The 24,588-nt window shown below is 42.6% G+C and overlaps 2 protein-coding genes across 6 annotated transcripts in view; one reads left to right on the top strand and one right to left on the bottom strand.

Moving 5' to 3' along the window:
- The window catches only part of LOC135496589 (centrosomal protein of 104 kDa-like), a 53,046-nt gene that overhangs the window by 18,296 nt on the left and 10,162 nt on the right, over positions 1-24,588 (bottom strand). For 4 of the 5 annotated variants that reach the window (XM_064785970.1, XM_064785969.1, XM_064785967.1 and 1 more), the window contains exons 7-14: positions 21,726-21,937; positions 20,077-20,104; positions 18,782-18,878; positions 9,398-9,424; positions 4,778-4,818; positions 4,318-4,568; positions 2,138-2,199; positions 1,399-1,471 (exon numbers count right to left, since the gene is read on the bottom strand). In XM_064785970.1, coding sequence (XP_064642040.1) covers positions 1,399-1,471; positions 2,138-2,199; positions 4,318-4,568; positions 4,778-4,818; positions 9,398-9,424; positions 18,782-18,878; positions 20,077-20,104; positions 21,726-21,937 — 791 coding nt within the window. The remainder of the gene's footprint in view (positions 1-1,398; positions 1,472-2,137; positions 2,200-4,317; positions 4,569-4,777; positions 4,819-9,397; positions 9,425-18,781; positions 18,879-20,076; positions 20,105-21,725; positions 21,938-24,588) is intronic. The other variant, XM_064785968.1, reaches the window with a different exon arrangement.
- On the top strand, positions 10,283-14,641 carry LOC135496590 (probable myosin light chain kinase DDB_G0279831). The gene is made up of 6 exons (XM_064785971.1): positions 10,283-10,375; positions 10,976-11,595; positions 11,924-12,227; positions 13,477-13,646; positions 13,882-14,041; positions 14,415-14,641. Exons 2-6 carry the CDS (start codon positions 10,990-10,992, stop codon positions 14,483-14,485), a joined length of 1,311 nt encoding a protein of 436 aa, XP_064642041.1. The 5' UTR covers positions 10,283-10,375; positions 10,976-10,989; the 3' UTR covers positions 14,486-14,641.

Below are 24,588 nucleotides of genomic sequence, written 5' to 3' on the forward strand. Positions count from 1 at the left end.
ACTACAGTTATGTGCCAATTGGGTAATTGGCCTTGCCGCCGCTGGTAATTTAACTTAGTGATTTATTTGGTATTTAAATTTAGCCACTTCGCCACTCTTTTTGGGTCTTGACTTGGTCCGTCTGGGTGCTCGAGTGTTTCCACCCAAAAGAAAACCATGCCACTTTGATGGAAGTTCGAGATAGTTTGCCATTTTGTTGTGTCAATTTCCTGCCATAATTTAGCGAAACACAAGTGAGAATGAGGGTAACTATGATAAAGATGATGTATACACCTTTCCAGAAATGGGGCGCTGAGTGTCCGAAATAGTGATGTCATAAGGGGAAACTAGGCCTTATGGTGGAGGGACAAAGGAGATAGTCATGGTTGACCAACACACTTGAATGCCTTTAATGACGGACAAGGGGGAAACAGTTAGTTCCAATGCAAGCCACCAATTTCGGGAAGCATGTATAGAAGGCATTGTTGTACTGTTAGATAAACCTGTGCTAAGATAGAGCCTGTAAATTAGGTTTTTGAGGATGCACATCCCTGCAAAGGTCACGTCAGTGTTGTTTCCATGATCCGATAGGTGGCACCACTGAGGTGCTGCCTGTGCACTAAAATGATGAGTCTTTCAAATGAGATGTGAATTTTATTGATCTGTGGAAGGTTCTGCTGCCTTGAATCGGTTTTACATTCTATAAAGACAGGTTACTTTGGTTCCATTTGTCACAACTTCATGATGAAATAGTTTGTGCAACACAAGTCCATCTGTTCGGAACTGTTCAGGTGAAGGGATTTCTTGTCCTAGAATATACCCCACATTTGTACAATTTATGCCTTGTGACTTATTGTCATTTTTGTATCTTTGTCGTTTTATGTGAATCAAAGTGAACTAAAGTGAATTAATGAGAATAAAGATTGACCAATACCATGAGATTTAGATGTGTTGGAATCGTTGTGTGAAGATAAAAGTTCTACGGCAGCCACAGGCCTAGTGAATACGACTTCGGTGAGAGATTGAGTCCATGCTCATGTTTCTCACTTGGTGGGGTCTTTAACCTGCCCTGGCAAAGACACCAGATACAAGGAACCTCGGTTTTAAGTCTCGTTCAAAGGACGGTGAAGGGCCAGGAATTTTAGTTCCTTAAAAGCCACGACGGTTCATCCAGAAATACAATCCTGGGTTCTCTCCGGGATCGAACCTATTGCGTGGTAGCCAGCGGTTTTAACCACCAGGCTATGAGGCTCCTCGACTCAGAGCCTCAAAACTTGTTGTGAAGAGCCAGGAATTTTAGTTCCTTGAAAGCCACGCCGGTTCATCCAGAAATACAATCCTGGGTTCTCCCCGGGCCCTACTGCATGGTAGCCAGCAGTGTTAACCACTAGGGAGCTTCATATATTTGTGTTGACTTACAGTATTTCCAGTCTTCTGCAGCAGAGGGGCTAATGCTTTCTCAGCAGCTGTGTGAGTTTCGGGTTTATGAATTCTGAAAAAAGAACATTGCCTTGTTTATTCGACAAATAACATTCAGAAAATATTATTTCGATGTAATTGTTTTTTTCCTGTTTTACAACACCTAGCAAATCAGCAGGGGATATTGATCCTGTCTGTGGAGAAAACCAACCTCATTTGCAAGGGAAAACTAAGAAGGCTTGGGATGAGTTTTAAAAAGTGCCTTACAAAGTTGTCTTATGAAATTAAATGAGGTGCACCTCATTTCTAGCCTGTCTCGCGGCTAGTTCACTTCCTTATCTTGTGAACAAATAGTTCAAACAGAAAATGTTAAGGTTTTTTCTGTGAACAATGAACAAATCTGGAGTTTTGCATTTTTCTGAAAGGTTTCAACATTTGCCACACTCTGCGGGTTGAATTCCTTTCAAAATCTGTTCAAAGGGCTCCTTCATTCATGACAATAACCAGATGGAAATACTTTCATTTTAATTTAACTACGCTTGTAAAGCTCACTTTCACAATTATCAGATGATTTCACAGACCACAGCATAGGCATGCGGTGAGTGAACAAGCTATCAATTATTCATGGTGTTGGAAATGGAACGCAGAAATACTGATTTACCCAGGGTGTACCACTACACCACACGAACTATCTTTACAACACTACTAATCCGACACCCAAAATTTCAATCATACATACTTATGTTGAATGATGAAGTCGGTGAGGATATATTTCAGCAGATTCAACGCCGCTTTGAAAACCTACAAATAAAAGATGTGAATGACATAACTCTGACATGAACAAATAAATACACCTACCCCTCTATTTTCATGGCTATGAATTTCAACAAAAATTTCGTTTTCAGAATTTACCACCACTTATAAAAATGGATGGGTTTTTCCAATGATGATTGAATAAGGTAAGTTACCTTTGCGTTTTGACCCCTTACGGGACCTTGCCAAAATATTAGGTTTCCGAAAATAAAGTGGCTAAATACAGTAGGTAGCACACAGGCAGCCGGCCTGTGGTGCAGCCGGCCTGCGGTGCCGCCGGCCTGCGGTGCCGCCGGCCTGCGGTGCCGCCGGCCTGCGGTGCCGCCGGCCTGCGGTGCAGAAGGCCTGCGGTGCAGCCGGCCTGCGGTGCAGCCGGCCTGCGGTGCAGCCGGCCTGCGGTGCAGCCGGCCTGCGGTGCAGCCGGCCTGCGGTGCAGCCGGCCTGCGGTGCAGCCGGCCTGCGGTGCAGCCGGCCTGCGGTGCAGCCGGCCTGCGGTGCAGCCGGCCTGCGGTGCAGCCGGCCTGCGGTGCAGCCGGCCTGCGGTGCAGCCGGCCTGCGGTGCAGCCGGCCTGCGGTGCAGCCGGCCTGCGGTGCAGCCGGCCTGCGGTGCAGCCGGCCTGCGGTGCAGCCGGCCTGCGGTGCAGCCGGCCTGCGGTGCAGCCGGCCTGCGGTGCAGCCGGCCTGCGGTGCAGCCGGCCTGCGGTGCAGCCGGCCTGCGGTGCAGCCGGCCTGCGGTGCAGCCGGCCTGCGGTGCAGCCGGCCTGCGGTGCAGCCGGCCTGCGGTGCAGCCGGCCTGCGGTGCAGCCGGCCTGCGGTGCAGCCGGCCTGCGGTGCAGCCGGCCTGCGGTGCAGCCGGCCTGCGGTGCAGCCGGCCTGCGGTGCAGCCGGCCTGCGGTGCAGCCGGCCTGCGGTGCAGCCGGCCTGCGGTGCAGCCGGCCTGCGGTGCAGCCGGCCTGCGGTGCAGCCGGCCTGCGGTGCAGCCGGCCTGCGGTGCAGCCGGCCTGCGGTGCAGCCGGCCTGCGGTGCAGCCGGCCTGCGGTGCAGCCGGCCTGCGGTGCAGCCGGCCTGCGGTGCAGCCGGCCTGCGGTGCAGCCGGCCTGCGGTGCAGCCGGCCTGCGGTGCAGCCGGCCTGCGGTGCAGCCGGCCTGCGGTGCAGCCAGCCTGCGGTGCAGCCAGCCTGCGGTGCAGCCAGCCTGCGGTGCAGCCAGCCTGCGGTGCAGCCAGCCTGCGGTGCAGCCAGCCTGCGGTGCAGCCAGCCTGCGGTGCAGCCAGCCTGCGGTGCAGCCAGCCTGTGGTGCAGCCAGCCTGCGGTGCAGCCAGCCTGCGGTGCAGCCAGCCTGCGGTGCAGCCAGCCTGCGGTGCAGCCAGCCTGCGGTGCAGCCAGCCTGCGGTGCAGCCAGCCTGCGGTGCAGCAAGCCTGCGGTGCAGCCAGCCTGCGGTGCAGCAAGCCTGCGGTGCAGCCAGCCTGCGGTGCAGCCAGCCTGCGGTGCAGCCAGCCTGCGGTGCAGCCAGGCTATGGTGCAACCAGCCTGTGGTGCAACCAGCCTGTGGTGCAGCCAGCCTGTGGTGCAGCCAGCCTGTGGTGCAGCAAGCCTGTGGTGCAGCCAGCCTGTGGTGCAGCAAGCCTATGGTGCAGCCAGCCTGTGGTGCAGCCAGGCTATGGTGCAACCAGCCTGTGGTGCAGCAAGCCTATGGTGCAGACAGCCTGTGTGATGCTGATCTTACAGAAAAACAACAATCCTTATCGAAATGATTTTTATACACAGGAACAATACTGCAGTCTGCATTGGACATTTCTCCAGAACTTTAACATTTATCATGTATGATGATTTGCAACTCAAACACAGTTAGCTGGCATTAAAAAAACTGCGATTCTGGTACTAAAAAGGTGTTTTTGCCAGTGACTCTCGAGCAATATTCGAAATCTGACTACAATGTATAAACTTACCACTTCTGGTACTAGTAGCGTCTCCCCATTACCTATCTTTTTCAAAAGAAGAATTTCTTTCATGCTCATATCAAATTTACTCCACACTTCCCTCTTTCTATCTCAAACTCGACTTTTGTCCTAGTGAACATTTTTAAAATTCGAAGTCTAAAACTTACGGCAAATACTTCATCCTTGATACCACGGACAACCAGGTGTATCGCTGCACGCATCATAAACTTGGCATCCTCTCGTGTTGCGTCGTCAGGCAGTTCATGCATCTGTTTATAGATGGAGAGCAGTGCATCTTCACGGAACGACCACGTTTTAGAGTACGCCTTCGTCACAAGGGGAAGACCAAACACATCGATGACTGACGAAGCTTCCCGTAAATCTTTCTCGGTCATAGCTTCAGGTTCTCCAGTGATGGCTGGAAATAGAATTCACTCTTCCTCATGTCTACGTCAGAAAGGTTCAAGAACTATCAGCTTAGGTCTAAGGAATAATAATCATTCCTAAACGCTTTGAGCAGATTTCAAGGTACATTGTACATTCACCATGGACAAAAGCTATACAAGTGTGTATCATATTTCATTATTATCACCAAGATTATGTTTATTCTTGCCATCACCAACCTACCTCCTTGTCCATCATCATCTTCATCAAACGGTGCCTGGGCTCTGAAAAATGTCGAAAGCAAAAATGCAAGAAAACGATCGTGGAGCATCCCGATTAGAGGAAGCAAACTCTGCTCTAATTAATTGGTATTTTTTACGAATTAAGAATTATTTTATTTCGACAAACATGTCCTCAAGAACTATTACTGTAATGCTAATCATTGTCTCCAGTGTTCTACACAGGGTTTTCTCAAGGTAGGGTGGTACCCTTGATTTTCAAAACATTTTTCCAGTGAGCGACACAAGGTAGATTGACGAGCAATTTAAGGTCGGGTGGCCCATAGTAACCCTCTACAAAGTTCTAGAGCAAGGTAGGGTGGCTCTTTTAAGTTAGGGTGGTAAGCTGACAAGGTAGGGTGGGCCACCCTGACAAATGGCCTTGTGGAGAACACTGGTCGCGCGCGACAAGTTTTTTTCATTACGATACTCTTGCAGGGTGAAGGTTTTAAATCAGTTTTGACAAGTTTCATAGTTGAGTTGTTGGTTTTAGAGGCAAACTTGTTACATCGTATTATACGCAATGCCAGTGATGTAATGTATGTAATTGAAATAACAGGAAATACACACAGTTAACATATTAAAGGGGGACTATAGGCAGGAGCAAAGGGGCTACTTAGGCCATCTTTTCAGATGACTAATTATACATTGTAAGGGCACAGGGTCAGGTTAGATTCAGCACTAAATATATTCCTCGTACAAGTGAGAATAGTTTGACGCCCTGTGAGATGTGAGAGACCCCTATTGGCGACTTCGTGTAACTTTATCTTGCCTGCCTAGCTGCTGCCTATATTGTCCCTTTAAAACTGATTTGATATTGAATTTTTATCTGAATGAAATGAAATGCAAAAATTAACAAAATAGTCACAAATTAGACTTCAAAGATCTGGAGAAATATTACACTCTATGTTGCACATGATCTGGCAGGTATTAATATTACAGCCACACACAAATTTGGAATGGGGTAAAGGGTAAAGAAGGATAAAGGTTTTAAAAAGGTTTAAGTTGGTAAGGAGTATTGATGAAAGGTAAACCGAATATTAACTCAGCTCAGTTTCTAACCCCTGGCTACTGTCAAACATGATACATTCACTGCATCAAATTTTTACGCAATCCTGAACCAAAACAGACCAGAGAGAAGTAAAACAAAAAGGAAAAAAAATGATCGGAATTGGGTAATTTCAAATATGACGAAAGTCCTTCTTACACTATGTGAGGTGAGAAACACCACTGCCTTGACAAGCTTGGTGAACCATTCATGCCATCACTGCTCATAAAAATCATTTTTCCTTTTTGTTTTTGCAACCAAGTAATTTATTTGATCCGAGGTCGACACATACAACAATTTATTCAAAAACAATCTAATAGAGATTAAGGGCCCCGAAAATCTTTTTTTCAAAAACCGTTTTTCCGTTTCTTGATTTTCCAAATTCCTTGAATGAATCCAAAAATCCAGACAACCTCTCAAAATCTGCTTTCTAAACCTGGAAACACTATTTAAAATTCCATTTTCAAAATGGACAAAGTCCATGTTTTGAAAGGCAAGTTCCGTGTTCATATTCCAATTTGCGGATTTTTGGGGGCCCTACATACATGTATAGACAAAAGCATCATGGGAAAATGGGAACAGATAATATCAGAATGAGGTATTACTGTTATCAGGCAAAATATCTTAAAAAAACAACAAGTTAGAGATAGACAAGATAGACGAGATAAGAGATGCTGCTTATGGAACCAGCCACAGCGTGACAGGGCGCTGTCACTAGTGTGAGCAATGAAACCATGATTTTTGTTATTTCTATAGTTGTCCTAGGACTGATGAAGATGAACATTTAGTTGAACATTTTTAAACGCTACACAAACATGATATAATTCCAAATTCAATTATCAAACTTGACATCATCTGGTTTTACTGCTCATGGTATTAAGCCGTCTGCTGTCCTGCTGGTTCCATACATCAAGTACAACGAGAGCAAGAAATTATAATGATTAATCATACCAACACAAACCAGGTGAGATGTTTTATTATGGTGTACTAGTGACACAATTGTGCGAGTTTGAAATTGAAAGTGAGACCCTCTTTCCTAGTTCATAGAATAAATTGCCACAAAACCCTCATGTCAAGTTTTTGTAATTTCCATGCATTCTCTGCGAAAAGGAAAGACATGCAAATTAACTTCTAAGTCATTCCAATCAAGAAGGCAAGAAGGAGACACGGAAATATCATACATATCTCAGTAACTTTTTCTCCGGAAATACTTGCAAGGAGCCAAATCGACCATGGTATATATACCCAGTTACAACTGACATTCCACCAGTATTCGTTCCACCAACCTACGCTCTGGGGCCACCTAAGCTGGATGCAGCTTACACACTCGTTGCATGTGTATCACCGACACTGATAAGGTTGATGCGTATGTCACAAGTAATATGCGCAAAACATACTGTGATCATACAGTGCGAAAGTGCACACAAGTTGCGTGCAGCTCATCCAAATGAACACACCAATTGTGGTTGGAGTATTCATGCAACCTGCCAGTGGGGTTGTGCATAAATTGTATGTAAATTATGTAACGCTAGGAATGTCAGTTGTGACTGGTACTGTATTAAAGTCCCCATAAACACATCGCCAGTGACCAGATACATAAACCATGGATTTTGAGGTAAGAGCTGTTCGTTGATGGTACCAGGAATTGACGACTGAAGTCTGCTGTGATGTCAACATCATGGAAGAACCTCATTTCTTTACTTGAAATCAAAACTGGAAAGAGTGCCTCACCATCTCTTCTGAAATAGACATTCTCTCAATCTGAAACATACCTAGCTGTCACAGGCAAGGACCTGACCTCTTGCTCAACGAGAGAGTCTCGCGCAGTGGCAATAGGACTACTGCCCCTGTCTGTCACAGGGGTCTTCGGTGGAGGTGGAGGGGGCCCTCGAGCCGTCAGAGGGACAGGACTCGGGGACGCTGGCAGGGGTTCTCTGTTTATAATACAATGTGATGTAGCGGTTAGACATGGACTACAAGCGACTATTTACAATTGCTACTACGAGTGCGTCCATCCAGTTAAGTGAGGCTAGTTTTCTAGGCATATCCATACGTTAGCTCAATATATAGTATAAGACCCATGCTCACTTAACTCGGCTGACACAACCAGCAAGAACCAAGTTATGACGGTGTCATGCTCAAGACAAAGACAAAACATAAAATTTCTGATTTTATATGAAGTTTAGCAACTCCAGACAGAAATAGCAAATGTTCATTAGTGGAATTTCTGTAAAAGCTTTGTCCTAAGCCATTTAGCACTCGAGCGTTTTAATTGTTTTTCCATCCGTTCCTCCAGAAAAATGCCAAAAAATTGCTAAAAATGAGCAATTTCAACATGAAATTTGTAGTATTACTTGTCAGTAAACAGAAAACTCCATAACTGAGCAGAAGTTCGGCTCCGAACATCGGCTCAAGTAGAAACAATGTTTCGATTCAGAACTCCATGTCAGAATGAGATGTCACCTAAATCGCGGGTGTCCACAGCATTTGAAGGAAACGCTGCGGGCGTCCACGGGCATTTGGAGGGCTAAAGGGTTAAAGGCCCAATGGAGCTTACCGCTTGTGCATGACACCGAACCACAACTGACCTTGTTACCAGTGGGTTAAAAAATTCAGCATTCAAAAGCAACTAAAGCAGCAATCTGAAGCTAAAAATAAACATTCATCATGCACCTAAAACAGGGTGTTCTACGATATCCAACCTGCAAACCGATATACAGGAAGAAAGTATGTCTTTTTGCGGAAATGTCTGACATCGCAACATGAATTTCATCACACCCTGTATACCATGTTTACAAACTGGATTGATCTGTACAACAGGGAGAGGTTCATCAGGTCGTTTATGTAACAATAATACAGAATTCTAAAAAAACGGGATTTAGAACGAACCGCACTTTACAGTGTAATGCACTATGCGCAAACGAAGCCTCGTTTTGAATTCAGCGGTTATGGTTAGGCAATATAACCGCTTGGGTTGGTACAAAATGTGGAAACAATCAAAATGCATTTATTAAACCACATTCTTGTTTATAAAGATATTTTATAAGGACATTACTACCGAACTGTTGGTATTGATTTAAGGAATTGATACCTCCCTGGAGGTATTGGTTGTCTCACCAAAACCGCGAAGGTGGAGCTAAAATGTGGACTAAAACCGAGGCCGAGGTTTTGGCCAACATTTCAGCTCCACCCGAGAAAGGTCAAGCTCTCCCCTTGTAACAGTTTGACATATATTGATCAAGGGCGGGTCCGTAGCTAGATTTTTTTTTTTTTTTTTTTTTTTTTTAAATTAAATGTAAAGCACCTTGAAGTGTTTTACAAAAGGCGCTATATAAATTGTTTTAATAATAATAATAATAATCTCTACATTGAGGGTACATACACAACCTGTCTGTCAACACCCACTAACCATGCTGCAGGCAAACAATATAGCTATCCCAACAACCACGAGAGTGTTCTGGCCTGAACCACCGAGGGAGACAATCGGTCCTACAAAACACCGTCCTACAAAACGCGTGCAGACAACCATAACCTTACCTGGGTGATGGAGTTCTTGTTTTAACACTAATAGTAGTTTAAGATAACGTTACACATACACGTAGAAGATTTGTATCTAGACAGATGTTCTCTGAATCATTTTGAAAACTGATAAAAAATCTGGCATCAGGAAAGAAAAGGGTATCATATCATACAACACATTTAACCAAACCTGCACACCCAAGAAGTCTATTTCACTTTATCAAAAATTCATTGAAATACAGAAGAACCTATCTATTAAGGACACCCTATGGACTGATAAGTGCTGTTTTTAATAGAGAGGTGTCCTGATTAGAGAGGTCAAATTGAATAGAAACAACCAATTTGGGACCAAAACTAGTGTCCTTATTAGAGAGGTGTCCGCTAATAGAGGTTCTACTGTACATGTATGATACTCAACATATTTCTCAACTTTATGGAAGAATATATCATTCTCATTGACAAGCTTATTTGAAGTGAACGTGTCAGAAAATGCCTCCACTAGTCTGTATCAGTGTATGTGACTATTTGATTTGATTAACCATTGTCAGAAACACTTTTTGTAAACTATCCCCAACAATTAAAAAACGGTCAAGGGCCATTATGCTCACTGTATAGATATTTGGTGATTAGGAATTCATCCTGATTTAGAAACATGCTACATGTATAGTAAATAGGTCAAACCAAAGTCGATATATGATGTGATGTATTGTTGCTTGGAGTACCTACCATAAAATATCATTGAAAATGAAAACAAGTCATTAATATTAAAGCGAGATATTGCACTTTTTACCATTTTTAGTTTTGGCCACATACGTCACAACCTTATTAATATGCATGAACTGACGTCATAAGGAACATGCGTCAACAGCTCCTTAAATAATGCCTACCAATGAGAAAATCCTCGTCAGCCATCTTTTTCTGCCCGCTGCATGTACATGCGACAATTAGTTTCTTTTTGAATTTCTGAAATTTCCAAGGAAACTTTCGAAGATAAAGGTTTGTATTTACTCGTATCTGATTCAGAAGACTCAGGGGAAATGCCAGACATCAGACATTGCATGTGGGTTATTGTCAACTCCAAATGACAAGATGATTCCTAGTTCCTCGTCCATGATGCACACGCACCACATACATGCAATGTACACAAAAATCAATGATATAGCAAGCATAGATTACTCTATGCTTGATAATACTGATAGTTTATACTGATGGTTTGTACTGATAATACTGATGGTTTATACTGTAGATGTAAACATTTCACAGCTCTAGATCAATTTTGAGGGGGCTACTATTAAAATTGCAGCAGCCTGTAGATGTGTTCGACTGCGGGGGGGGGGGGGGGGGGGGGGTTAAGATGATGTCCTGCGAACCCAACAACTCTGTATAATCATTACTGGAGCAGAGATTGTGGAAAATTGCCATTTTGTGAACGTTCACATTTTATTCAAATCCATCATCTTCTCAACAGAATTCTCTGCAATTCTGTGCAATTCTATGTTATTGTATGTCAATTAACGATCTGTGAACGGATAACAAAGTCCTTTTATCGTTCATCGTATATTTCCCTTGTTTCTTAGAACTGACTGTTGCTTTCAGATACCGTTTCAACAATGGATTCGGCATGGTCAAATGAAGAGGGACCTCCTGATATGACTTCTGTGAGGAGGAAACGATTGCCTTCTCAACAGGATGAAAGAGAACAACAGAACAACCAAGACAGCCTTTTTTCGAGCGAGTCCAGTAAAGATGAATTGGAGTTGTCACAATCCACCCTAGATGAGTCCACTACTGCGGCCCTTTCTAGGGATCTTCCAGCTACTCGGACCACAACAAAAGGGACGATGCTGATGACACCTGATAACACTATCAAAGATGATGATGCATCAACAAACCAACTGACTACCACAACAGCTGGACTGACAGAAATTAGTAAAGAAGTGGAAGACCAACAAGACCCTGAGAGCGAATCCGGGATAACTGTAGAAACGCCAGAGGCCTTGGGAGGTTTTGTAAAAAAAATTAAAGGTAGTCGGTTTGATCAAATTCGGGGTTGCATCTTGAAAGACTATGAGAACCACCATAAAGTCATTGATGGACAATACTCAGAGGGTGTACATTACGAAAAAGACAGTGACAAACCGATAGGGAAGGGAGGCAGTGGAGAAGTTTGGAAGTGTATAGATAAAGAAACCAAGTCTGTATTCTGTGTCAAGGAGGTGAGTGACATTTCCCCTTTTTTTCCCCAGGGGCCAGGAAATGGTTCAATATTCAATCGACCATAAAGAATACCTTAACTGGCACTCCCTTTATTTTCAAGGCCTTATTTGTTGCTGTCTTCAGATTGCACTCCTATAATTTCAGCCAACGCATCCTCTCACAAAACTATTAGGCTCACAAAAACAATGGCCACAAGGAATTTAATGTACATTATCATTATCCTGATAACCACAACACTGGCAAGTGCTGAGATGAATGTCTTACCTTTCATTCTAGGGTTTCTGTGAGGCTTGCACTTTTGTAACAAAATCATCTTCATCATTCCAGATTCTGTCACGTGAATTTGATCCCAAAGAGGTAACGCTGTGGCTTAAAGTCCAAAACCATGATGGGTTCTGCAAGCTTCACGGGGCAATAGAACGAGATAAAGAAGGCCATCAGAAGGTTGTGATCTTGATGGAATATGGAGGGGAGACACTACGGAAAATCCTACAGAAGGAGGACCTTGGCGTTATAGAAGGATGCCTCAAGACTCGCTTTGAATTAAGGCGAGCATTGAAATATTTCCAGCAACTTTTGTCAGCACTTCATTTCATGGAGCAGGAAGGGATCGTTCACCACGACATAAAATGTAAGTTCTTGGTGATGGAGATGATAACAAATAAATGTATTATACTCATAGCAAAGAAAATTGTACTAAAATTACTTGAGAACTTTTTGCTCAAAACCAACCAGTCTGTGAGCATACAGCTCAACCATAAAAAACACATCCAGACAATATCAGACACTTTCACTGGATACATACTTACTCCCTCACCATGTCTAAGGAGGGGTCATGTTGTAGGCCCTGTTTGCAAGAGGATGTAAAGTCCGCACGCGATATTCGCGGGCGAACACGCCTATTCTTCGATTTCGCCCCAAAAATCGCTCCAGGCGATAATGGAGCGATTTTACGAAATTGGTGGCTCTTGCATGCTCAAACCTCTGTGCCAAATTTGTGTCGCTCCTCGTGGATAGATGTGATGTATTTGATTACTGGAGTCAGGTTGACCGGGAATTCCAGTTTGTGTTTTTGTTCGGTCTGCTATCAGCTGATGTCGGAATTCGCATACTACAACACATGTAATATTGGCTTCGTTCCGATGGTTGGTGAGAGCGAATTAGGCGCGATTTTCTTTCAGTCTGAATTTTCGCCTGATCATAATAGAATCGCCGAAGCAGGGAGCGATTTGAAGGCGATTGAGTGTAGCGATATTCGACCAGGCGAATTTTCGCCCCGATTCGCGTGCGGATTTTGGACGTGATCCTTAATACAGTAGAACCTCTCTATTATAAAGGACACCCTCGGGACTGACTGTCCTTAATAGAGAGGTGTCCTGATTAGAGAGGTCAAATTAAATGGAAACAACCAATTTGGGACCAAAACTAGTGTCCTTAATAGAGAGGTTGTCCTTAATAAAGAGGTGTCCTCTAACAGAGGTTCCACTGAACTTCAATTTCTTTATGGTCCCTCGCTGTCCATTTTCCACTGATTGAAAACCCAGAAATATTCTTCGTGATTTTATCTTGCAATTCTGTCAATTGTATCTCCATAGATTCTTTTAATTTAGCATTTTGAAAACATTGTAGCAGTCATTTCTGTAAGATTTCGCGGCCATACTGGTATTATTTTTGCGGGTATCTGCAACAGGAAAACGAAAAATCCACTAACGTTATCAGGTTTACACTACAGTCTTGAAAGCAGTTGCTGGGGTCAACAATGCAGCATACTGTCTAGGTTTTCCACTTCCAGTTCCATATAACTGCATGAACATGCTGTTGTAAATAGCTCTAACATGGCATCATTGTACATCATTCACTGCCAACTATCTTTTTTGCAGCAAACAATATACTAATTTTGGTGGATGAAAGAACTGATATCCTGAAAGTAATAGATTTTGGAGAATCTTCCGAGGGACCAGAGGAAAACTACAGTGACGTCGAGTGTGCAACATGGGTTTTTAGAGAAATGCTAACAGGGCATAAAATAAAGGACCCAACTCATACCCAGGTCAGTAAAATTTTCACCAACACATTCTAGGACTTTGTCCAATAAGATGCCTCTTTTCAGTGGTGATGTTATGAATCTAGAAATACACCTAACCACAAGTTTTGTATGTTTTCATCAGGAAAAATTCCTGACAGAAAAAATTGCAAGGCGCTATAAAAAATGCTAAGATGTAAGAACTCATTGTTACACTAAAAGGTTCAATAAAATTGCTTCCTCGACTTCTTTCTCACTTCAGTCCAGTGGTATGGGCGGTGATGCACCTTTCTTTGTACCAGATTCGCTCTGTCTGACAGAGGATGTAAAAAACCTGTTTACACATGGCTGGCAAAAAGATTCTGAGGGGAAAAAATTCTCAGCTGGCGACCTTCTGCACAAAACAGAGAAGATCATAAAAGGTATAAAAATCTGCTTAACCTTACAGTTGACAGCGCTATCAACCGACCATGAGTTGATTCTCAGAGGCCTTCTGAAACATTTCCAGTTGATATCGAGGGGCCAAACAATGACAATCTAATAAAACTAGGCTCCGATGAGTAGTTGTCTTTCAGCACCTCAATCAAAGCACTATTGGTTCTGTTTACAGAGTCCTAAATGTGGGTGTGTGTAAGGGGTACATGCAAGATAGATTGTTTAGTGTTGTAGAAAATTCAAGCACTATCACACTCACAGCATCAACAAGATGGTTACTTGACAGGAAGCTGTGAGTAACACCTGGATGAACATACTGTATACCTCTCATTGACAAACATTCATTTGCTTTTTATTCAGATTTGGAATGTGCAGCCCAAAACAACACCATTGTTAGTATTGAAGAGAGCCAATCGGACCAGCTGAACTGAACCCCCATGACGCTTCTTATTTCCACTACCAATAACCAATACCAGAAATTTAAGGGCCATTGTGCTGTGGTCAAACCAAAGTCAGTTTCACATGCTTTATTGTTGCTTGAGTACCTACCATAAAATAAAGTCAATAAAAGTCACTAATAAGCGAGATATTGCACTTTTTACCTTATTTACTTTTGGCCTCCTGGTGGCCAAGTCGAGAATCAGATCAGATGAAATTCGGTGTCCGAGGTTACAGGACATAAGGAGTCATGTGTACCAAATTTCAAGTTCATAGCTTTTGTGCTTAAGAAACGTGCCAAAGTTACACTCAAATGGCCAATTTACGCCATTTGACCTTTGTGACCTTGTAATTAGGTCCAATCAAAAACCCTTATGATGATATGTGATGTATCCTTGCTAGGAGAACCTAACATAAACATTTTATCAAAAACGAGTGACTCATAGACACACTTTTTTGGTTTCCACTTCCGGCCACCTGGTGGCCAAGTCAAGAATCAGATCAGACTGAAATTCGATGTCAGAGGTCACCTGACCTGGGGGGTCATGTGTACAAAATTTCAAGTTCATCACCTTAGCGGTTAAGAAATGTGCCAATGTTTTCAAAACAGGATACGACGACGACGACAGACACTGCAGTGTTGTACAGACTCCCCTACGGTGAGCCAAAAAAATGAACAAAATGATAACAAAACACTGGAACAGATCAGGAGGATCATTTTCACAGTTGAGACAATTCTGAGCAAGGTGATGGTAGTGTAACTACCCGTCAAGATTCCTTTCTGAACCCCAAGTAAGAATCTTTTTGCAGGTAGGATACTGAGGAAAGATAAACTACATATACATGCTTCCTGAAACCGGTGGCTTGCATTGGAACTAACTTTTCCCCCCTTGTCCGTCATTAAAGGCATTCAAGTGTGTTGGTCAACCATGACTATCTCCTTTGTCCCTCCACCATAAGGCCTAGTTTCCCCTTATGACATCACTATTTCGGACACTCAGCGCCCCATTTCTGGAAAGGTGTATACCCCCAAGGGAAACCTAGTACTACTTTGAACTTCAATTTTTTGAGAAAAGTTGCCAATAGTTCTTGTCAGAGGAAGTCACTTTTAAAGTACTGACCACTGCTTAAAAACTTATTTTTATAAACTGTGACAGAAGAATCTGGTTGTCAAAGTGAGTAAGTCATCCAGACTTGTTCCAAAACAATGAAATGGCCAGGGCCATTGTGCTCACCTCATGTGGAGGAAAGATGGATAAAGAGCATGGTATTGTGTCATGTAGTGTTAGGTTTGATGTAGGTCCAAGCAATTACAATTTCCCCAAAATGGCCAATTTACAGTACATTCGACCTCTGTGACCTTGAAAAGTAGGTCAAAGCAAAGAAGACCCGGGTGACATATTGAATGGTTGTTAGAATTAGATGTACCTATGATATAAAATTGGTGCCAATCGGGCAAGTCATTACTAGGAATAATGGCATTTTGAAGAATTTAGAATTTGGCCCCCTCCCTGGAGGCCAAACGGCAAATCAGATCGCACCAAACTTCGGTACCTGAGATCACCTGACCAAGGGGTACATGTGTACTTAATTTGTGATCAATAGTCATTGCAGTTAAGAAACGTGCCATAGTTACGGCCTGACGGCGAATTTACACCATTTGACCTCTGTGACCTTGACAAGAAGGTCAAATTAAAAACCTGTGTGACATATACTGTATGGTGGTTAGATGTACCCATGATATCAAATTGGTGGCAATCGGGCAAGAAGTTAAGGAATAATCACATTTTTAAGGTTTTGGGATTTTGCCCCCTGGTGGTCAAGTGGTGAATCATATTGGACCAAACTTCGGTCCCTGAGATCACCTGACTAAGGGGTAAATGTGTACCAAATTTGGTATCAATAGTCATTGCAGTTTAGAAATGTGCCATCGTTACATCCTAACGGCCAATTTACACCATTTGACCTCTGTGACCTTGAAAAGGAGGTTAAATCAAAAACCCGGAGGATATATGATGCACCTTTGCTAGAAGTACCTACCATATTTTTTTCAAAATTTCCCGACTACTATTAAGGGAGATATTGCATATTTTCACTTTTAACGTTTGGCCCCCTGGTGGCCAAACCATGAAACGAATCGGACCGAAACTTGGTCTCCAGGGTGTCATTACATAAGGGTACACGTGTACCAAGTTTCAACTCAATAGCTCTAACAGTTACGAAACGTGCCCTGCTAACGGACGACGGACGACGACGGACGACGACGACGACGACGACGACGACGGACGACGGACGCCACGGTATGGGATAAGCTCACCTCTGCTAAGAGGTGAGCTAAAAATGAACGCCACCAGCTTTCGAACAGCACACGACTTACTCCACTTCGTAAGAGAGTTGCCTCCGAATTGATGGAAGAGGTGCCTCATCAAAGGGGGCATCACGGAGAGGGGCGAGAGGAAGAGGCAGGATCACTTCTCTCGAGAAGGAGCCTGGCGAGCTTTGACTTTGTCTACTATTAATAGACAAGTAGAGAAATCACCTGACAGACAATATCAATGGGTGGTTGAACTTCATTCAAATTCCTACTATTCATTGCGAATTTCACTGTGATGGACAGGGCCCTGGTGTTAGAAAGCATTTTCTCTCATCATATCATCATGTTGACATATATATGTCAATGATGATGTTTGGTCGTTTCATGTACATCAATGCACATGTAACATATGTTACATGTGCATTGATGTACATGAAAAGACATGTCATAAGCCAACATGCTTTTTAACAACCCAGCCTCGATGTTTTAGTCCGACAAGTGGTGTAACATGCTTCATCAGACAGAAATTGGTCTGATGTCATTGTCATCGTGACACAATGTACTACGATGCACAATGCAATGTACTACGATGCACATTGCAATGTACTACGATGCACAATGCAATGTACTACGACGCACAATGCAATGCACTACGATGCACAATGCAATGTACTACGATGCACAATGCAATGTACTACAATGCACAATGCAATGTACTACGATGCACAATGCAATGTACTACAATGCACAATGCAATGTACTACGATGCACAATGCATGTATGTAGGAGGGAATGACGTTTTACAAGGCCATTGCCAACCAAAGAACATCGAGCACTAATGAAGTACAGGCTTCATCAAGGAGGCCTAGAGTGTCACTTAACTCAATATCACAGTTCATTCAAGAAGGTTTTATCTCCTTAGGGCACAGACAGGAAAAATGTGAGCAAGGTTTTCCAACTTCTCCCAAACTCATTGCTGAAGGCCTCCGTGTAGATCGCCAGCAATGCTGCAATAAAACTGGACGAACCAAACTCTTTTCTCAGGACAAATTGCATCAAATTCAGCCCTGTGGTAATGGAGATCTTGAGGCGAAAATACTTTTGTTAATACTCATTTTTTGCCACGTGTTTGGTGGGTAAAATGTAATCCCCCCTCGAAAAAGGTTGACACTAATTTCCTAGGGTCAGCAGCCAGGCATTAGGAAATCTTGCCCCTGGGGCAGCTTGACAGGTTTAATACCTACGTTCAACAAGAAATATGGTTCTTTTGTGATTAGTAAGGCGAGATCTTCACCTTGGATATCCGAAAAGGTCGCTATAAACTTTACGGTTAACGGTATACATCACACCGACGAACAATGGTTTCCTGACTATGAAAAAGTATTTCGTGCAGCTCTATGTAGCGGCTGCCTAATGCTTGATCTTCAGGTCATAGATAAAATTTAAACAAGCCACATGCAGACTTTGGACAATAATAACGTTTACAAATAAAGCTTGCAGTTAATTATGGAATGCCTGGTTCTAAATATCAGCCAACAGGACAAACCTGATGCTTACAGGAACTACTTAAATTTAAAGCCACCGTGTCACAGGACATTACTACTTGCAATCATACATGCCTAGATTACAGTGCAGTCCGGATATAAGCTCACTGACCTGTAAACCGCCAAATTTTCTCGGTCATTTCATTTTTGCATATATCACGAATAACTGAGATTCGCAAAAATAGAAATTGTGAAAGACACTTTGATTAGAATGAAAGAAAGAAATTTCGTAATCCACCGAAAAAAATGTGGAAATTTTCTCTCAGAAATTTTTGTGAATTGCAAAAATTAAGACGCATGAAAATTCGCGGTTCACAGTAACCCGAAGCACTACTTTATTTCACAAGCAACAGAGAACTGACTCCATGGCTCATAACAAGATTTCCTAATATACTTCATAGTATTTCCGCTCGAACTTTTGCATAACCTACCTTTTCGTTGAGGGTAAGGGTCGTTCATCATAACTATTTGGAGGCAGAGGTGAATGTGAGAGTTCCTGAAGTTTAACCGGCGTCGGCTGGCGGGGAGCTAAAGCGAATAAACAAAGATGCATTGCCAATGACAGGTGTCGTGTTGGATAGGAATAGTATAGTAGCCCAAACTACTGAATGTCTTCTGATTTTAACCTCATCATTATGCCTCATGGGCAGATTCTGTGGGTTTGAACTCCCTCATTAACTCTCACTACAGAAACCGGCATATACCGGGTCCGTCCACTGCGTACTACTCCAGGCCGCCCGGTCTTTACCGGGTGTTGGCCAGGGGTACACTACACTTCAAAAACCCTTCAGTAGCGGAAGGTTTAACAACCACAGTGGCCTTTTTTGGAAAAGGCATTCTGGGACAAAAAATGTGCTTCATAACACTAACAGTGATAAAGAGCACACAATTACTGGGAACGCCCTGAATCTCTTCGCAGGGCAGCAGTTTTCAAAAATTCCTCAAGCCCTCAGACCCACTGGGAGTTCACTCAGGGGAAATTCCTAGCAACGCCCCTTGGAGTCACAACATTTTCGTAATTTACCTTTCTACAAGCCTTTACTTGAGTTGTAACTACCCAACAATGTTTTCTAATTACAGACAGTCCTAATGCAATTTCAATACTAAAGACTCCAATGTGAAAAACATTGAACTTTAGATTCTGTATTGTGTCTTGCTTGTAAATGTAGCTACTTTGCGAACCGCTCGTCCCCTTGGTCTAAATGTCATGGACCAACTGGTATCAGTCATCGAATGAATATTTTTCAGATGCCCGACTTCGTTACCCACCTTTTCAAATGGCGTGGAGTTACTTTCAGCTCATATTTTTATGTAATTCTTAAAATTATCTCTTTGTAACTTGCTGCATCATTCACTTGAACTGCCATTTTGCTTTCTGGAACGCACAGCTAGAGCCACCTATCGGCCGACTCTATGCACTAAATTTCTAGGAAGCCACGCCCCCACAAACCTCAACCAATGAAATCGCAGATAAACAACAACAAACCTGAACACGTTGGGGTATCGCGCCTGACTTTTGTTAAGACGTAGCGTAAACTACATTCTCTGTTCGCAATAGTATTTAACCTGTTTGACCAAATTTGTAAAGTCATTCATTCAAAAAGTACCAATTATACGAAACGTCTGAATAGGAGTCGTTGCATTTGTTTATTTAAACCCACATTGCTTATAACTACTAAACATGTCGCTAAATGTAAAGAATAGAGGAGGACAAACAAAGACTTACTGAAGTCAACAGCCTTAGGATGTCTTGACTGAAAAAAAGAACAGTTTATCTTGATAATAATAATAATATAATGTCACGCATTTATATAGCGCTCCTCAGTATTAACAGAACTGTTAAAGCGCTGTGGGATATCAAATTATTACCCCGATCTCCACAGAAATCAATCAGGGATTTCAAGAAGCAACCAGAAGGTGCTCACTTGAACTTGACCAGTCGGGGAACCAAGGAGTGACTCGGCCGGGAGTTGAACCCACGACCTCCTGATAGCGCGAATTCAGAATGAACTGACAGACGATGCTGTTTCATTTCCCAATTCAAGGCATAACATTTCTCACATTTATCGGCAACGTGACCATTGAGTCCTTCACTAACGTCACAAGGTCGTGGTGCCACGCAACTGGCGACGTCATGTAACAAGAAATTTTCGACGTGACTATCTGTTTTGAGGCCATAGCGTCTTAAAGGTCTATGCCATTTGTGAATTTGTAATTGAATTTGAATACTTTCAATTGCGTAAATAAATACTGGATATAATTTTCAGCATTGCCTTAGTGTAGACAGATATTACAAATACTATAAATACCAATTTTCAACAAATTCAAATTCATAATAACTGCACTGCGGCATTGTGTATTAGTGGATTTCTATTTAGCTGGACCACAGGTAATTACGAACGGTTTACCCCTTTAAGGAACAAACCATTCTCCACATAAGCTTCTAGACTTTGAACTCTGTGACTGCATTATATGTGGAGAGTCGGGAAAGGTATCTATATTTGAGAAATCCCAACCAAACTCTGGCTGCGACTTTCATGGACGTTTACAAAACCCCGTCATTTTTTTATCCATAATTTAGGACTTATCACTAAGAAATTTTAGGGCACAAGCAGAGGGCACCGCCATTAAGATAGACCGGCCACTCTCACTGTCTGGCAAGTCAGAAATTAGGAGGCAATGAGGTAGAACAGGAGGGCAGCGTAGGCATTCCCTGTCACCTCTGCCAGTGTCAAGCACATCCCTTTTCATTACTTTGGTGGCAAGGCAAGGTACAGTAGAACCTCTCTATTGAGGACACCCTCGAGACTGACAAGTGCTGTCCTTAATAGAGAGGTTTCCTGATTAGGGAGGTCAAATTGAATGGAAACAACCACTTTGGGAACAAAACTAGTTTCCTCAATAGAGAGATGTCCTTAATAGAGAGGTGTCCACTAAGGGAGGTTCCACTGTACCTTCTTTGATCAGAGTAATGGTGTTTATGGCAGCACAGTAGAGCTAGAGGTAACAATACCAGGAAGCTAGCAAGACATGCAAGAGTACTATCCTCACCTGCCCTTAGCATGTGAAGCTGCCTCTGACCTTCATCATTAGCAGTGTTTCTCTAGATTTTGTCAGGGATGCCAATGAGCTAAAGCAGAGTCTGAATTTTTTTCTTGTAAAAATCTCATCCTGTCACAGCACTCTCTTGCACAAAAATGCCTCTAAAATGCTTATTTTTGGTCCAATTTTGAAAATTCTAAGATCAACAGAGAGTTGAGACAGAGATTTTTCCATTCCAATTGTCAAATTTTGCATTTAGTGAGAGGAATAAGTCTGAAATCTACCTAAAATCGGAAATTTGACAACCCTGTTTTGTGCAACACCCGTACTTACACCAGCTACTTCCAATAGATCATGGATGTCTAACTCTTTATAAATCTGCAAACGGAACTCATCCATCTGGATCTTTTTAAGTTTGGCTTTATCATAATCTTCATTTTCGACAGCTTGGCGCTTTTCCACTTCATATTTGCCCAGCCGTTCACCCACTTTTTGCAATTCGGTTATTGCTGTTTTTAACTTTTTCGCATAGTCGTATCTCTCCTCTGGAAAGGAAATATTTGCAGTTTAGTATTGAATAATAAACTCCTTCATGATCCTCGAGCACAAATTCTAAAACACCCGTGTGAGAATATTTCATTTTCATAATGGATAAAAATGAGTATAGCCTCGTTTTCACCACGGTTTAGGTGAGATGACCCAAACCGCTTGGGTTGGTGCAAAATGTGGAAGCATTTCAAAAGCATTTAAAAACCACATTATTCGATATTTAATTTGAGATGTTGTAGAATAGAAATTGATACATCATTGTCGGTATAGATTGTCTTACCAAAACCGCTCGGGTGAAGCTGAAATATTGACAAAACATCTCCACCCTTGCGGTTTGGGTGAGACAACCAAAACCTCCAGTCAGGTATCAATTCCTTAAAGTGATACTATTACTATGATGTGATTTACAACTTTGCGGAAATACGTCCGTTTTTAATTGTTGATCACAAATGTAAAGCTCAAATTTTCCATTTTTGATTAGATTTATTATAAAATCGCTGAATGTAAACCAACGCGACCGCGAAAATGTTCATGTTGTGACGTCATCAACGAAAACGGCATCGAAGCGAGCTGTCTGGGCGGGATTAAACCATCAATTTCTAGAAAATGTGCATTTCGATTCGAAAACCTTACCGATTTATGAGAAAGTGACGTAGTCATTTGTCAAAAACAGCTAAAACATTATATGGTGAAATTTGACACGAGTTATCCTTTAACCCTTTCGCTGCGCCGCTCAAAATTATTTCAATATTGATTCCTTGCTGCCCCCAAAATACTGTAAAAGCCAATTTTAACATAGGTAACTTTGAGGCCAATATACAGCCTGAAGGAGAAGAGATATAGCTTTGGACTATTGGAAAAGGTTGTTGGGGACAGCATGGACTTTCAAATTATGCATTTGTCAATCACCTGAAATTATGTTAATTAACTAAATAACGCTAATTAGTATTAATCAACGAGGAGAAAAACACCATTTTTCATCTTGACCCAGGCTATCACTATCATCCCCCTCGGACCCTGAATCATGCACACTTTCAATCCCCATGCACGCTGTGTACATCGGCATTATGTTCAGAATCATAATCACTAATCAGACTCGTCTTCTAACGCCTCGAATTCACTATTTCATCAATTATTGATTCTGCAGTTCGTCGAACACGTGACTGAGGCATTTAAATTTGTTTACAAAACTTTGGACTCAAAATATCGCCTAAACTTTGAATAAAAACACCGAAGTTGGACTTCTGGTATGGCTGCCGAGTGAGAGAGACGTGTCATCTGTGCTCCGGTAAAAATCATCAAGTACCACATCATTTGAACCAGAAAACAACTCTCAATCAGTCAAAAGCATGACCCACTCTGGTCGCAATAGGAATAGGAATACTTCAAACAACACACCCCCTCCAACACCGAACAAAAAGTCAAGAATGGATGAGGATTCAGAAACAATGGAAGCGGCAAAGGGGGCGGATCGACCGCCATCTTCCAAAGATGGCCAGGCGGACATCAGAGATCATATGTTTGTGAATGACTCCTCCGGCTCCGATTTCGTTGTGAAAGACTTTGGGGATATTGGACGTTGTTTCAAAAAGCTGGACTTATCATTTAAATGCGTTAAGTCGGATATCGCGGGCCTGGCGAAGAGGGTGGGTCCGTGGAGCACGAACAGAGGATTATGAAGGAGACCTACTCAAAGCTCGAAGCTGAACTGATAGCCCAGGATCTCTGGGCCAGAAAATGGAACATCAGAATCTTCGGAATCGTGGGCACTCTGAACGAGAGTGCCATTGAAACTGAAAAGTTTGTACGACAATTCTTTATTGACATTTTGCAAATAGACAAATCAGTAGTTGGCATGATGGGATTCCAGGCAGCGCATCGCCTACCCAGTGGGGATGAGAACCGCAGAGCGATTATCATACGTCTCGTGAACCTGGCTCATAAGGACATGATATTTAATGCAGCCAAACGCCTAAAAAAGCACCAAGGTTACAGCATTGTACAAGATCTTCCACGACAGCTGGCCGGGGAAAAGAAACTCCTTCTCGGGATCAAAAAGGATCTTCCGGCCCACGAACGGGCTAACGCTAAACTCAGGTACTCGAGGAAAAGTCCATTTCTTGAGTTATACGTCGGATCAAGGAAAATTGCCTAAAGGCATTTTATGTAAATGATTATACTCCGACTGATTTGAGGATTAAGGATTTTTATGCACTCATCATTATTGTTTCGGTCCGCTGATTAATGGTAGCATTCGCCAGACTCTTTCGGATCTAAGGATTTTTCATCGTTGCATCTATACGTATAGCTTTATTCCGTGACTAAAGGATAAACATGTCTGCTTCGTGAACTCTTGTTGCACCTCTACCATGCAGTCCCAAGTGTGTGTCTATTTTAGATGAACTGTGCATCGATACAGTGGAATAGTTATCTGTCAACACTGGCCTCCGGACCCGGGTTTCCGGAGTCAGGTTTCTTACTTACTGCAGTGGCACATTTGAGGTCACACTCACAGAGTTTTCTCATCAATGAACATTTTTTACCGTGAGCCATTCTTAGTAATTGCTCAGTGACTGTTTCGGATGAACATTCTGTTATTATGCATGTTGTTTTATACATATATTAACCTTAGTGACGTAGTTTTAGT

This window comes from Lineus longissimus, chromosome 12 (genome assembly GCF_910592395.1).
Source record: "Lineus longissimus chromosome 12, tnLinLong1.2, whole genome shotgun sequence".
In the NCBI taxonomy this organism is placed as follows: Eukaryota; Metazoa; Nemertea; class Pilidiophora; order Heteronemertea; family Lineidae; genus Lineus; species Lineus longissimus.

Excerpts from the sequence above, each read along its gene's own strand:
- LOC135496590 (XM_064785971.1), top strand. The coding sequence starts at position 10,990 with ATGGATTCGGCATGGTCAAATGAAGAGGGACCTCCTGATATGACTTCT. Across the intron at positions 11,596-11,923 it reads CTGTATTCTGTGTCAAGGAG|ATTCTGTCACGTGAATTTGA; the intron begins GTGAGTGACATT and ends TCATCATTCCAG. Across the intron at positions 13,647-13,881 it reads AGGACCCAACTCATACCCAG|TCCAGTGGTATGGGCGGTGA; the intron begins GTCAGTAAAATT and ends TTCTCACTTCAG.